Genomic DNA, 14,592 nt, shown 5'->3' with positions numbered 1-14,592 from the left:
GTTACCATTCCTTAAGAAGAAGCCACGTTCTCTATCAGGAAAAATTAACTCAAATATTTCTCCCTCTCTTTGGATTTTCATATATTTATGTGTCAGGAAACGTGGATGTGTGAGAAAGTTGGGAGTATAACCTCTTACAATGGAGGCAAATCACAATGAAGTCACACGTTACTCACGGTGGCACAGATTTAAGGCGTATAAGCCCTTTGTCTTTGCTCGATTTCCTCCTCCTTTTTAGTTCTTTAGCCAGTAAGGCCTGGTGGCTGCACACCCCGAGAAGACAAGCCCCTGCAAAGCTTAGAGGAAGGGGTCCCAAATCTGCAGGGACAGGGGTGGTGCCGTGCCAGGAGGAGGCTACCCAGAAGTGATGGTGTGTGAGCCTCACGACCTGTTCGAGGAAACTGACCAGAGCAGTCGGAGGGGTTCCAGTAAGTGACACTGGCGGAGAGCCCACAGTCTGTGCAGGGGACAGAGAGGAGCTCAGCGTGGGGCAGTGGGTGCAGCTGGGCTCCGGTCCCGCAGGCTTCTTTCCAGTCGCAGGCCCTAAGGCAAGGCTGGTTCTTCCCGATCTACCTGGTTTCCACCCCCGTCTAGAGTGGTCTAGAGTGGAAGTCCTCCCTCTGCGCCTCGCTGGGGAAGGAGCCCTTTCTCGGTATCTTCCTCTCTGGTTTGGCCCTCAGATGAGTCTAGTTAGTTTTTCTCCTGGTGTTTTTGAAGACTCATCTCCTTACTCTCTTCCCTTAGAACGAGCTAGTCACCTTCACTGTGGGTTTGGTTTCCTTTGGCTTTGCCATTTCTTTTTCCTCCTCCCCCTCCCCCTCCACCTCCCCCATGCTTTGCTGCTTTGTCTGCTCCTAGCTGGGCTGTTTCGGGGGGCCATTTGCCCTGCCGCCCTCCCTGAATCGGCTCATCTTGCTGTGTGCTCACCCCTTCTCACGGCACAGCCCTGTCACTGTTGTTTACCGGGGCCCAGCCTCTGGCTCGCTTCATGTGGCTGAGGATGCTAGATGCTCTTTTTTTGTGTGTGTTTTTCTGAAGTTGGAAACGAGGAGGCAGTCAGACAGACTCCCACATGTGCCCTACCGGGATCCACCCGGCACGCCCACCAGGGGGCAATGCTCTGCCCATCCGGGGCGTCGCTCTGTTGCAACCAGAGCCACTCTAGCACCTGGGGCAGAGGCCACAGAGCCATCCTCAGCGCCCGGGCCAACTTTGCTCCAATGGAGCTTTGGCTGCAGGAGGGGAAGAGAGAGACAGAGAGGAAGGAGAGGGGGAGGGGTGGAGAAGCAGATGGGCGCTTCTCCTGTGTGCCCTGGCCGGGAATCAAACCCGGCTAGATGCTTTTTTAAGGAGTTTGGGTGATTCAAGGCTACTCGAGGCAACTTCTGCATGTTAAAGACAATTACCTTATGACTCTCCCAGGGGCCCTTGTCCAACCTCCCTTCAATTTTTCCAGACTATTTAAGCTCTTACATTTACATGATCCTCTCCTCCTCCATCTCTAATCCTGACTCCACCCCCACCCACTACCAAGAGAAGTGGAACTTTTGCAAGTGAGTAACCATGATCTAAGTCAGTGGTTGTCAACCTGGTCCCTACCGCCCACTAGGGGGCGCTCCAGCTTTCACGGTGGGCAGTAGCTGAGCAACCAAAGTATAAATAAAAAGATAGATTTAACTATAGTAAGTTGTTTTATAAAGATTTATTCTGTCAAACAGCGAAAATCTGACATAAAGTACTTGGTAAGTAATTATTATTATATGCTTTAACTTGCTGTAACTCTGCTTTATAAATTTTATAAGGTAAAGTTACTTCCCTACTTTATAGATCACCATTACTGTGGAACTGGTGGGCGGTTAGAAAATGTTACTACTAACAGAGATACAAAAGTGGGCGGTAGGTATAAAAAGGTTGACTACCCCTGATCTAAGTGGTCTGCTTTAGGGGATGGACACAATTGTGTTCATTGCCGAGAAGCCATACATTTGCAAAACTACCTCTTTGGATAGGGACCTCTGTCTCGGTCAGAGGTCAGAGACCGTATACAGGAAGGTACTGCTCTGGTGAGAAGTAAGATTGTGAAATTCAAAATCAGTTGTATTTCTTAATGACTGCAATAAATGCAGAAGCTTCTGTTTAAGCAATTAGCTTTGGGAGTAAAGTAAAGTGGATTAATGATTTTATTAATTGTTTTTTCATGGCAGACAACCTCCTGTAACACAGCACTTAACCTCTCACAGCCCAGACAGAACCCCAGTGCGGTCACCCCCAGTTTTGCATTTCCTGGGGTATCTTTTCTTTCTAAAAATCTGTATTACGCCCCTGCTATCTGATTTGTCAGTCGGGATAGTGTAGGTTTTGCTGCAATAACAGTATACACCACAGTCTTGGTGGCTTAACACAAGGAGAATTTATTTCTTCATTCTTTTTTTTTTTTTTTTTGTATTTTTCTGAAGCTGGAAACGGGGAGAGACAGACTCCCACATGCACCCGACCGGGATCCACCCGGCACGCCCACCAGGGGGCGATGCTCTGCCCCTCCGGGGCGTCGCTCTGCTGCGACCAGAGCCACTCTAGCGCCTGGGGCAGAGGCCAAGGAGCCATCCCCAGCGCCCGGGCCATCTTTGCTCCAATGGAGCCTCGGCTGCGGCTGCGGGAGGGGAAGAGAGAGACAGAGAGGAAGGAGAGGGGGAGGAGTGGAGAAGCAGGTGGGTGCTTTTCCTATGTGCCCTGGCCGGGAATCGAACCCGGGTCCCCTGCACGCCAGGCTCTACCACTGAGCCAACCGGCCAGGGCCAAGAGAGTTTATTTCTTGCTCACACAAAGAACATTCAGTGTCTGGGGACTCTGCAGGGCAGCAGTCACCCATGTGACGGCTCTGCTTCTATCTGAGGCCGTTTCCGTGTCCTCGTCTTCCACAGTGACTGCAGCATGTGAAGAACACATGGAGAACACAGGCTTTTGAATGCTGCTGCCTGAAGTGACTGCTGCTCGCCACTCACTCGCCAGAACAAGTCACACCACCTGATTTCCAGGCGCCGTGAAGGTGTCCTCTTCCCAGGAGCTTTGAATGGGAAAGGAAGCACAAATATTAGTCATGTCTGCTTCAGGCATCAAAAGCTGAGAGTGCAGAAGTGAATTAAGGCATGATCCCAGTCTCTAAGTCCAGTGGGGGAGATAAACATGTTAATAGTATTAGAATATGGTTTTACAAATCTGTACAGAAAACAAAATACACGGCATGATAACCACTATAATAGAACAGAAAGTATCTTGGGAGCACAGAGAGGAGACTTCACCTCCCTGGGCCCGAGGATGAGAGAAGTTCGGAGCGGAGGCCACGTTAAGAGCAGGGATCTGTCTGTTCCCCAAATTTAGATCTCTATTACCTTGGTCAGGGTGGTATCTAATTTTTTATTTGATGTGCTGCATAACATCTAAACTAATAATTTGGGATAGAGCTAAAAGAAATAGGCTTATCTGTTCTTTGCGACCTCAAGAAAGAAATGAAACCAGCTTGTCAGCAATAGAACAGATCTGCTAGCTCAATGAAATGCCACGCACAAGGATCCTTTTAATGAAGTCTTTCTTGCAAGAGCCACTTTTACTGAGCGATTATGCTACTGACAGTTCTTTGATCTCCAACATTAAACTTGCTGTTACTGTAAGAGGAGAACAAAGCCGAGTGTAAAACAGCAATCAAGGTTAGTTATTAGGCAACAGTGTTGCATATGGAGCACTTTGATTTGCCCAGAGATGCTGACATATTTTACATTAGTTATAAATATGAGTGGTGTGTGAACAGTGCAAAGAATTTGCTTTATACACAAGAGAAGACAAGCTCCTTCTCCTAGCTAATAAAGCCATGTTCTTGTCCCTTTTCACTGCTGGGGCGCCACTGGCCCCCCTGCTGGCCCCCCCATCCTGCTGGGCTTCCTCCCACCACACGGCCTTTGCACTTGTGTTCTCTGTCTGAAACGCTCTTTTCTCCAGACACCTACTCTCCTGCTGGAGGTCTTCACTCAAAGACCATTCTCTCGATGTGGCTCCTTGGCCACCTATTTAAAATTGTAACATCTACCTCCTTCTGTTCTATTCCTATACCACCTTCTAACATAAATAACTGATAATTAATGTGTTTATTTATTTATGATCAGTCTTCCCCCACTAGTATGTAAGCTAGCCAAGAGCCAGGATTATTCTGTTTCAAACGCGGTTGTATCCTTAATCAGTCAGACCAGTGGCAGGAGCATAAAAGATTCTCAGTAATACTTGTTGAGCACACGGGGAATTATTATTTTTTTTCCATAAGGGTTCCTCTAAACTGTACACAGAGTTGTATACATACATGTATTTACCTTCCATAAAGCCTCATCACTTTTTAATTCAATAAATATCATAATGCACCAGTACCATTCCTTGGAGGAGCAAGATTGAGGACCATTTAAGGAGCTCATTGTCTGCCAGAGCAACTTCTCTGATTCTGCTTGTAATATGTACTTAAATTTGGCCAGCTCTGGAGTGCCCAGTGTGTGTCAATATGGATTAGGATTCCTGCTTGGGCTTAAGATGTGTCTCTTCATGAACTTCCTTGAAACACCTCTTTCCCAGGGTTGCTGGTGCGCTCCAGTGGCTCCGAGCTTTTCCTCTGTCGTGAGGCAGTGGAGGGTGGCGTTCACACCATCCCCCCTGGTCTGTTGACTCCTCTGTCAGCAAGGGAAGGGTTCTACCAAACAACACAGGAAGCTGGTCTTCCCCTCCTGTTCTCCCACCCAGAAAGTACTTTGGAAAAAGGCGTTGTTTTAGCAAAAACAATCTGCTTTGATTAAAAAAATAATTTATTTATAAAGTTCAGTACTTCACTTACTAATAATAAAGCTCTTATGGCATATAGCAATTAAATGTGTCATGAAGGCTCATTTAAGAATAATTGGTAGACAATCTATACTGGAATAAAGAGAAAGAAGATGGAGCTTGATTAGCGGGATTTAAGGGGATTACTGGGTAGAGGTAATGTTTGAGGACAAGACTTAACTAGTTGGTAAGACTGTAGAGAAGACATGAGAGTAGGTCATGGCAGGAAGGAACATGGCCTGAGACGGGGGGCAGGAGCGGGGGAGGGGGCCTGGCTGAGACAGGGAGGCTCTGTAGACCAAGGGAAGGCGGCCAGTGATCTTGAGTTTGTCTTGGTGTTGACTTTGTTATCAGCAATGGAAAATGTCAATGGGAAACCCGTATACTACAGAGGTTGCCAGCTTTTGAATTTAATGGTCTAGTAAAAAAAAAAAATTTTTTTTAAGTGGGATATAACATATGACTTCTAACTTATTTTATTTTGCAAAATAAAGGTTGAAAAAGATTCAGTAGCTCTCACATTTCATCGGAGAAAAACATTTTAGCACAAAGGCAAAAAAATACCCACAACAAAGGACTGCTTTTCATAATGAAATAAATTTAGCTTTATAAAAGACTCACTACAGGCCCTGGCCGATTGGCTCAGTGGTAGAGCGTTGGCCTGGTGTGCAGGAGTCCCAGGTTCGATTTCTGGCCAGGGCACACAGGAGAAGTGCCCATCTGCTTCTCCACCCCTCCCCCTCTCCTTTCTCTCTGTCTCTCTCTTCCCCTCCTGCAGCCAAGGCTCCGCAAAGCAAAGTTTGCCCGGGCGCTGAGGATGGCTCCATGGCCTCTGCCTCAGGCGCTAGAATGGCTCTGGTTGCAACAGAGCAACGCCCCAGATGGGCAGAGCATCGCCCCCTGGTGGGCATGCTGGGTGGATCCCGGTTGGGCGCATGCGGGAGTCTGTCTGACTGCCTCCCCGTTTCCAACTTCAGAAAAATACAAAAAAAAACCCAACTCACTATATTGTCTTTAGTCCTATTGTGCCCCCACATAGATGTTTGGAACCCACTTCACATGATACATGTCTGAGGCCTGAGGACACAATCAGGTTGAGACTCTGTGGACGTGACCTAACTGATACAAGGTGGCAATCACTATCAGTTGACAAAAGCATTTCTTTAGAGGGATGAGTCCAGGCTCATGGCGTGCAGGACGGAGAAAGGGGAAGCTGAAGGCAGGGCAGTCACTGAGGTGGTTGTGGACCAGGTGCCAGGCTCTGAGGGCCTGTTTCAGGAAGGGGGCACCGAGAATAAGGAGTCTGAGAGTTGGGGACGGATGGGATGCTAGGATTTAGTGATTTCCTTTCTGGTTTAATGGACAGCTAAAAACAAGCAAGTGCTCACACCGAGCTCCTGGTGTTAAGAGGACTGTAACTGTTGAATATGAAGGTTGTCTGTATTCTACACAGCAGGCGTCTTAGATTCCTGAGTTCTTATTTAAGAGATTATGAGAAAGATTGTGTATGTGTGCATTATGTTTAAATGAGGAGTTGTCTCTCTGTGTGTAAGTCAGCTTATATAAAGGGAAAAGGGGGAAGGAGATGCTTTGTAAATGACTACACAGGGTATTTTTCTGCAGGACATTTTTTTGAAGTTCCAGTTTTTTGGTTCAGGGAAGGAGAAACTGCATGGCAGTCTGCTACCGACCTGGCACGTCTCCTCAGAGCTGGTACCGCCTTGTGGCCTCCAGACAGATGGAAGTGGGCACCTGCCCCTCCCCCTGCCCAGCACCTTGTCCTCGGGCTGCATCTGCTCTGTGCCAGGTCTCCACCCTCCGTGCCCGATAAGCACTGTGCCAGCTGCCCGCGGACCCAGCCTCGGGTTCAGCGGAGGACGATAAGGTGGAAGATAGCTTGTGTGGGAAGACAGGCCGCTGGCTGGGTGCAAAGGGGAGCGTTTACTTCCTTTAATCACTCCTGACTTTCTCCAGGTCTTACATTTCTCTGTGTGTGAAGTCCAGGGAATTGTGGCCTGAGGAGACTCAGAGCCGCTGTTCACAACAGGCTCAGGAAGAAAATTGTGACCTTCGGGGGCTGACCGTGTGAAATCCACCGCCTTCTGCTGGACATCGAGACCAGCAACACTTGTATTTCTTGCTTTCATAAATTTCCTGATAGCTGTTGCTTCCCACCCTGTAAGATGAAGATCTGGCTCATTTAGGAGACAAGTATCCCCCCCCCCCCCAATGCCTCCCTCCCTCTTCCCAGTGTTTCTCAAGTAATTGACTTGTTATTGGGCCGGAGAACAGTGCAGCCTTCTGTGGTCAACTAAGCTTGTCTCTGTAATTGGGTTTGGGACCGAGTCAGTCAGGGGTCTTGATTGCAAACAGAGAAACAAACTCTGAAATTACTGGAAAGATACTGGAGTGCAAGATGACCTGCAGAATTATCGGACAGCTGGAGATGCAGGCATCCGAAGGGACAGGAACCAAAGCCACAGAATGTGGGAAATACTAACACAGACGCTGAACCAACCAGCCTGCGTATCTGCCACTCACCACCTGAATGAGCACGGGCAACTTACCTAACCATGCTGTGCCTCCATGGGTAATTATGAGTAATATAAGTGATATGATATGATGTAATATAATATAATATAATATAATAAATATAATATAATAAATATAATATATTACAATTAAGTAATATAATAGTAATATAATAAAGTTTGGGGCATTAGTTTCACCTTGCCACTGTAAAGGTCTAGAATGGGCCACCCTAAGATGTGCCCCTATGGTATGTGGATTATTTGGAGCTAAAGACAACTACCGAGACCCTGTGGGCTCAAGAGAAACTGCTGAACCCCCACCTCCAACTATCTAGTGCAATTTGAATTAGGGGCCTTGCCCATAATAAGAGACGGTCAGCAGTAGCCTATCTACATGGCAGGATAAACTACTGACTGCTGAACATGTGCTCTCCCTAGACTCACCTTCTGAATCCCAAGGTGCCTTAGCTCATCCTTAGCCCAGAATGTCGTATCGACTTCCTTGTTCACCTGGAACTCTCTGACACGGGGTCTCTGACTATCTCACATACACAGGGATTCCCAAACATCTATTGGTTAATCTCTCTGTTTCTCCACACAAGCACACGTGTTCTATCTAGAGATACAGTCATGCAGTTCAGCCTGATTTTGAATATGGAAATATATAAGTATTAATACTTAAAATCTCAATCTATTGAATATTTGGAAGATTCAAGTAGTTAAAAAGGTGGAAGTTTTTTCATTGACATTTTGAGAGTTGTGGAATCATTATAATGGACTATTAGCATTTCATATCAACATATAACAAGGAGCTCAGAGTTTATCTCATTAGTAGACAGTATAAAGAGATGATTAAAAGTGTTGTAGCGCACTTACTTATATATACATGTTTATGAGACCTGGGTCACCATACAAAATGGACTCCTTACTGTGGGTTGCAATCAAAAAAGTTTGAAAGGCAAAGATTAAAAAAAAACCAGTCTTCTAGTTTTGCCTCTGCTCAACTTGTAATGGGTCACTCCCATGGGCATAGAAGAGTGTGAGAAAAAGAGAGAAGATGGTTCATGATTAAGTGCATCACCTGATGGTGAATAGGACTGTGATTGTCTCAGAGCGTTTGTCACCCAGCTTAAGAGACACAGGACTTCACTGGGAGCTGTGTGAAAGGAACTGCCTGCCATGAGTCATGGAAGTAATTTATAACTGGAAAGCTTTCAAAGACACGTTTCCCTATGTGTGTCAAGTGCAGCCAGTAATCAGAAATGGGGATTGACTTCTGGGAGCCTTTGTTAGCCCTGCGTCGACTACGCCAAGGTGGGTGAGGGTGGTGGGGAAAGTGCTTTGGCCCAGAGAGCCATGTTCAGTTCCCTGTCGGTGGGGCGGGGTGAGGGTGGGGGTGGGGGGTGGGGACAGTCTTCATTTTTACATTCGGATTTAAGGCTCCCAACTACCTTTTTTTGTGCTGCATTTAAATACCTTTTTATAAGAAGAAAACCTGGACAAAGAGTTTTGTTAATTAACTCCGGAGTTTCATTTGCTGGTGATTACATTTCCAATGTTGCCATTTAAAACCTCATTGAAATTAAGGAGTAGGCTTGACAAGGCAGTAACTCTCCCCCACACGGAGGCCCGGGCAATTCTCAGGCAATTGTCGAGAGGGTGTCCTGGCAGATAACCTTCACCCTGGCTAGTATGGTTTTCATTACGTGTTTACTTACTTTTGAAGATCATCATTTGTAAGTAAATTTGGAATTTCAGAATCTGTCAAATATGGCTTAAATTGTTTTTTTTTAAATTAATTGTGGTAAAATGCAAATAACATAAAATTTACCCTCTAGACCAGGGGTCCCCAAACTACGGCCCCTGGGCCGCATGCGGCCCCCTGAGGCCATTTATCCGGCCCCCACCGCACTTCCGGAAGGGGCACCTCTTTCATTGGTGGTCAGTGAGAGGAGCATAGTCCCCATTGAAATACTGGTCAGTTTGTTGATTTAAATTTACTTGTTCTTTATTTTAAATATTGTATTTGTTCCCGTTTTGTTTTTTTACTTTAAAATAAGATATGTGCAGTGTGCATAGGGATTTGTTCATAGTTTTTTTTATAGTCCGGCCCTCCAACAGTCTGAGTGACAGTGAACTGGCCCCCTGTGTAAAAGGTTTGGGGACCCCTGCTCTAGACCATTTTTCAGTGCACAGTTCCATGGTGTTGAGAACATTTACATTGTTGCGCAACCCAATCTCCAGAATCAGATATAGAGTTAAAGACAGGGAGGATAACTCTTTACTATAAGTATGTTTTTACCCTAGGACTTTAACAATATTTTAGTGTTCTAAGTTTTTCCCTTATTCAACAGGTACCCTCTAAGTCTCGGCTTTGAAAGATGAAACAGAGCTAGACAGATCCTTGGTTATTTGCCCACTGCTGTCCCTTTCTTTCTGGAAAGTTCTTAGTCAGCTCAGTACCCTCTTGTAACTATTTTAAAAGGGGTCTTGACCTTTTATTTCAGTGGACACACATACTATCAAACCCAAACCAATGCAGGGATTTCAAGGTGGTGTGGACCTCATACCCCAGAGGGGGGTGTGTGTCTGAGAAAAAATGGAAGAGTTTCAATCCTGTATTCTTTTGCAATCATTTTGGTCTCATTCAGTTTTATGTTCTATCTGTGAGTTTTAAAACAATTTTCAGTCCAGCTTCAGAACTGCTTTAGAGACAGCTAGCTATCTTCGGGATTTAGTCTTACGTTCGCTGGACAATCGGTGTGGGAAAGTAGTTGCTTGAGTATATATATACTTAAAGGCTCTTTAATACCCCCTTTTCTCCTACGGGTTGAGAGCAGGGGTCGGGAACCTATGGCTCGCAAGCCAGATGTGACTCTTTTGATGGCTGCATCTGGCTTGCAGACAAGTCTTTAATAAAAAAAGTAATGTTAAAAATATAAAACATTCTCATGTATTACAATCCATTCATTTCCTACCGCTCATGTTCAATGGTTGCGGGTGGCTGGAGCCAATCACAGCTGTCCTCCGGGACAACACCAAATTTTTATTAGATAATGTGTAAGGTACACGGGTCGTTGTATGGCTCTCACGGAATTACATTTTAATATGTGGCGTTCATGGCTCTCTCAGCCAAAAAGGTTCCCGACCCCTGGTTTAGAGCTTCGTCCCTCATTGCCTGGTGAGGTCTGAGTCTGAAACATTCTCTTGTATGAAACTTCCCTCAGGATTCAGGAAGGAATGTGATGGACAACGAAGACCATGAGGTTGAGGGAGTTTAGGTTTTCCTACACACTACATTAACCATGTGCCTTCAGATCACACTCATTGTAGCTGTCACACAGTCCATGTGGATCTCTCATTCTGCCCTTGGAAGCTGATACCTGACGTGGCTTGTGTACAGACGAGTACATTCAAACACTGGAAACCCCCAAATTGTCTGTATTTGACTTTGAGTTATTTACTTCCTAAATTGTTTTCTTTAGGTGTTGTTAAGCTCCGAGCATTCAGAAGTTAATGAACAGAGAAAGTGATCCTAAACTTGTTAGCATTTTGGCCACAAAAACCAGACACTCTGAGCACTGATGTTATTAGAATAGGAACTCTGGGAGGAGCTGCATCATCCCTCCTTGCTGTGCTGTTTGACGTTTCCGGACGGGAGTCTCTTCTTGTCTTTGCTCTCTCTCGCAGAGGGCTCCCCGCCCCCACTGACTGCCAAGTCTCACCTTCATGTCCTTGTCTCTGTGGGGCAGGCGCAGAGAGTGGCTAAGTGGACTCCATGGAGCAGAAAGGAGCAAGAGGCAGAATCTTCAGTGCCCTGTGTTCCTGGCTCTTTACCTGCAGGTTGATCTCACTCCCCCCCCCCCCATAAATACAGCTACATTAGCGCTAGTCCACGGGTGGGTTTCCTTCTTCTGTAGACTCATTCTGAACAATCCTCTATGTGGGAAGAGTCGCCACGTTCAACCATGTAGCTTCGCCTTTCCTTTTCGCGTTGGAGGGTAGTGGTATGAGTGGAGGTTTTATCATGTTTTTAAGGTAGATTTTTAAATATATAAAAGTAATATATTTAATATAGAAAAGTTGAAAGTTTGGAAAGAAGCAAAAGTCTACCGGTAGCCAATCACACAGAGACGGTTGCTGTTAGCATTTGGTATCGATTCATTTCTACTTGTTTCACTTGGCCTCGTACTGTCTCTTCAATTTTACTTTCCTCTCCCCCCCGTGCCGTTTCACCAAAATATTTCCATGTGTTACAAGTTCTTTAAAATATCTGTAATGGCGGCACGATATCTCATCCTGTACCCAGACGATATCTCATCCTGTACCCCCACAAGGACATGGCGGGGGGGGGGGGATGAGGATGGAGCTGGAATGGGGGTGAGGACAGTAGAGAGAGCATGGTGTTTTTAGATCACCATGAAATGTAAAACCCTTGTAAATGGTAAAAATACTCTAGCAATACTCCTCTATAGTTCCTATACATTGTGTCAGTTCATTCCTCAGTCCTCAGTCACCTCCTTTTGGAATGTAAGTGATTTTATTAACTAGAGAGTTTTCATCAAGAAACAGATTACCAATCAATGTGAACACACTTGAAAAGGGGCCTCTTAAAAAAATTAGGGTTGTGATGTACTCTGGCTGAGCTGAATAAAGTCAGAGAAGATCTGTTTCATGGCAGACAGAAAGCCGAAAGACTGCAGTGGTGGGTGTTTAAAATGAAGTTTGATTAAAAGTGAAAATTGAGGGAGTTCTAAAAATGGAACCTCTTATGAAGCACCTCCTCGAATAATTATGCTTGAAGCGGTGGGGTGAACACAAGAAGCTTGAGGTTGCTTTTGGCTTCTTATTAAGCAGAATACATGGAAATTGGAGTCTGAGTGTGACTTTCCTCTGAGGTGGTGAAAAATAGTAAAGAGAGGAGGCGGAAAGTGTCCAGAAAGTGTGGGTGATCGCAGGCTGCTTCCTCCTTCCTTCTTCTCCTCCCTCCCTCTCTTCCTTCTTTCCTTCCGGAAATTCTTGGGCTTGCTTTGGCAGCATATATACTAAGATTTTTTTTTTATGTTTATTTTATTGATTTTAGAGAAAGAGAGAGAGAGGAAGGGAGAGGGGGAGAGAAAGACAGGAACATCGATCTGTTCCTGTATGTGCTCTGACCGGGGATCGAACTGGCTACCTCTGTGCTTTGGGACAATGCTCCAGCCAACAGAACTATCCAGCCAGGGCACGGGCTGCTTTTGTCGGAAGATTGGTAGCTCTGGAGTTGGCCTCTTTCTCGTCTGTTCATCTTGGCAATATACTGTCCTGAGTTTGGGGCCAAGCTGGTCGCTGTTTGACCTCCTCAACCTAAAAGGTAGAAGGCACCATCACATTAAAACTTGATTAATATATGTCTTTAAAAGTCATTGGTAGCCCTGGCCAGTTTGCTCAGTGGTAGAGCGTCAGCCTGGCGTGCAGGAGTCCTGGGTTTGATTCCCAGCCAGGGCACACAGGAGAAGTGCCCATCTGCTTCTCCATCCTCCCCCTCTCCTTCCTCTCTGTCTCTCTCTTCCCCTCCCATAGCCAAGGCTCCATTGGAGCAAAGTTGGCCGGGGCGCTGAGGATGGCTCTGTGGCCTCTGCCTCAGGCGCTAGAATGGCTCTGGTTGCAACAGAGCGACGCCCCAGATGGGCAGAGCATCGCCCCCTGGTGGGCATGCAGGGTGAATCCCAGTCGGGCACATGTGGGAGTCTGACTGCCTCCCCTTTCCAACTTCAGAAAAAAAAAAAAAAAGTCATTGGTAAACAGGCCTGCAGGAGAGGTTTGGAGGGGTGAGTTCAGTACTTTATAATTGTTGAATGGCAGTGCTTATGCCTTGGGACAAGCTTTTTAAAAGTTATTTAGGAATTTTTTATTTTTTAGTATCAAGTGTCTACTATGGAAACACTGAACAACAACAACATTAGGAGGAAAATCCGAGTTAGTGTAACATAACGGTTAGAAACATGAACTCTGGAGCCAAATAATCTCAGCGCCACCCCTTACTAGCTGTGGGTCCTTAGGTAGGCTTCTCCACGTCTCTGCCTCAGTTTCTCCATTTGTAAAACTGTGGCAATAACAGTCCCTCCCTCATTGAACTAAAAGGATTAACAAGTTAATAATTGAAAAGCATTTAGAACAAAGCCCAGCATGTAGTTAAGTGCTGTATGTATTTGTAAAACTTAAAAAAAAATTTTTTTTTAATTAACTGGGTTAATTTCTTCATGGGTCTTTCTAATCCTTTGTCCATATACATTGTTAGATGTTATAGTAGATAAGTATATATACAACTCTGTGTCCTTTTTCTTCCTTTAAGACAAGCTTTTTAATTTACTGTTTTCTGTTAGGCCAATAAATGTTGCTTTAAGGTGGTAACAGATGCGTATAAAAATAGATAAATTGATTTTTTAAACTCCTTGGTCAGATGTGTTTAAGAAATGTTGGATTAAATGGGTTAATTTACTGCAGGAATTCTTTGGTACCTTTCCCATGCTTAGGTGCATTATTCCATCTTTAAGGAGGGAGAATAGAATAAGCAACATCTCCAACATCTCATTTTGTGCTTGACCCGGCGGTGGCACAGAGGATAGAGCGTTGAACTGGGATGCAGAGGACCCAGGTTCAAAACCCCGCAGTCACCAGCTTGAGTGCGGGCTCATCCAGCTTGAGCGTGGGGTCTCTGGCTTGAGCGTGTGATCACAGACATGACCCCATGGTCACTTTGGGTGAGCCCAAAGGTTACTGGCTTGAAGTCCAAGGTCGCTAGCTTAAGCAGGAGGTTACTGGCTTGGCTGGAGCACCCCAGTCAAGGCACATATGAGGAAGCAATGAGCAACTAAGGTGTTGCAATGAAGAACTGATGCTTCTCTATCCCTTCCTGTCTGTCTGTTCCTGTCTGTCTCTCTCTTGCTGTAAAAACAAACAAACCCCAACCTCGCTTTGCCTGTCTTAGGCTCTCTGTCGGTGTCTTCAGGGGCTTCCTGTGCTTTAGAAACATGTGTGGCAGAAGCAGGGTTTCATAGCTAGGTAGTGTCGATGAGTGCTTCTCAGACTTGACTGTGATGTGATTCACACGGGGATCCTGAGCCGCTTCTCTTCGCTGGGCAGGTCTGGCTGGCACCTGAAAGCCGCGTTTCCCAGAGGCGCTCCGGTGAGGCCCGGGCTGCTGCGCTGACTGCACTCGGAGGAA

The 14,592-nt window shown here is 45.8% G+C and overlaps 1 protein-coding gene across 3 annotated transcripts in view; it reads left to right on the top strand.

Moving 5' to 3' along the window:
- Positions 1-14,592, top strand: part of RAPGEF5 (Rap guanine nucleotide exchange factor 5) — a 225,046-nt gene that overhangs the window by 17,280 nt on the left and 193,174 nt on the right. Inside the window, exon 1 of one of the 3 annotated variants that reach the window (XM_066239514.1) lies at positions 7,390-7,444. The exons of the other annotated variants lie outside the window; for them this stretch is intronic. Coding sequence (XP_066095611.1) covers positions 7,403-7,444 — 42 coding nt within the window. The 5' untranslated portion in view covers positions 7,390-7,402. Of the gene's footprint in view, positions 1-7,389; positions 7,445-14,592 lie in introns of those variants that run through there. 3 annotated transcript variants of the gene reach the window in all.

Source organism: Saccopteryx bilineata, chromosome 7 (genome assembly GCF_036850765.1).
Source record: "Saccopteryx bilineata isolate mSacBil1 chromosome 7, mSacBil1_pri_phased_curated, whole genome shotgun sequence".
Taxonomy (NCBI): domain Eukaryota; kingdom Metazoa; phylum Chordata; class Mammalia; order Chiroptera; family Emballonuridae; genus Saccopteryx; species Saccopteryx bilineata.
This window is presented reverse-complemented; position numbering and strand designations above follow the sequence as displayed.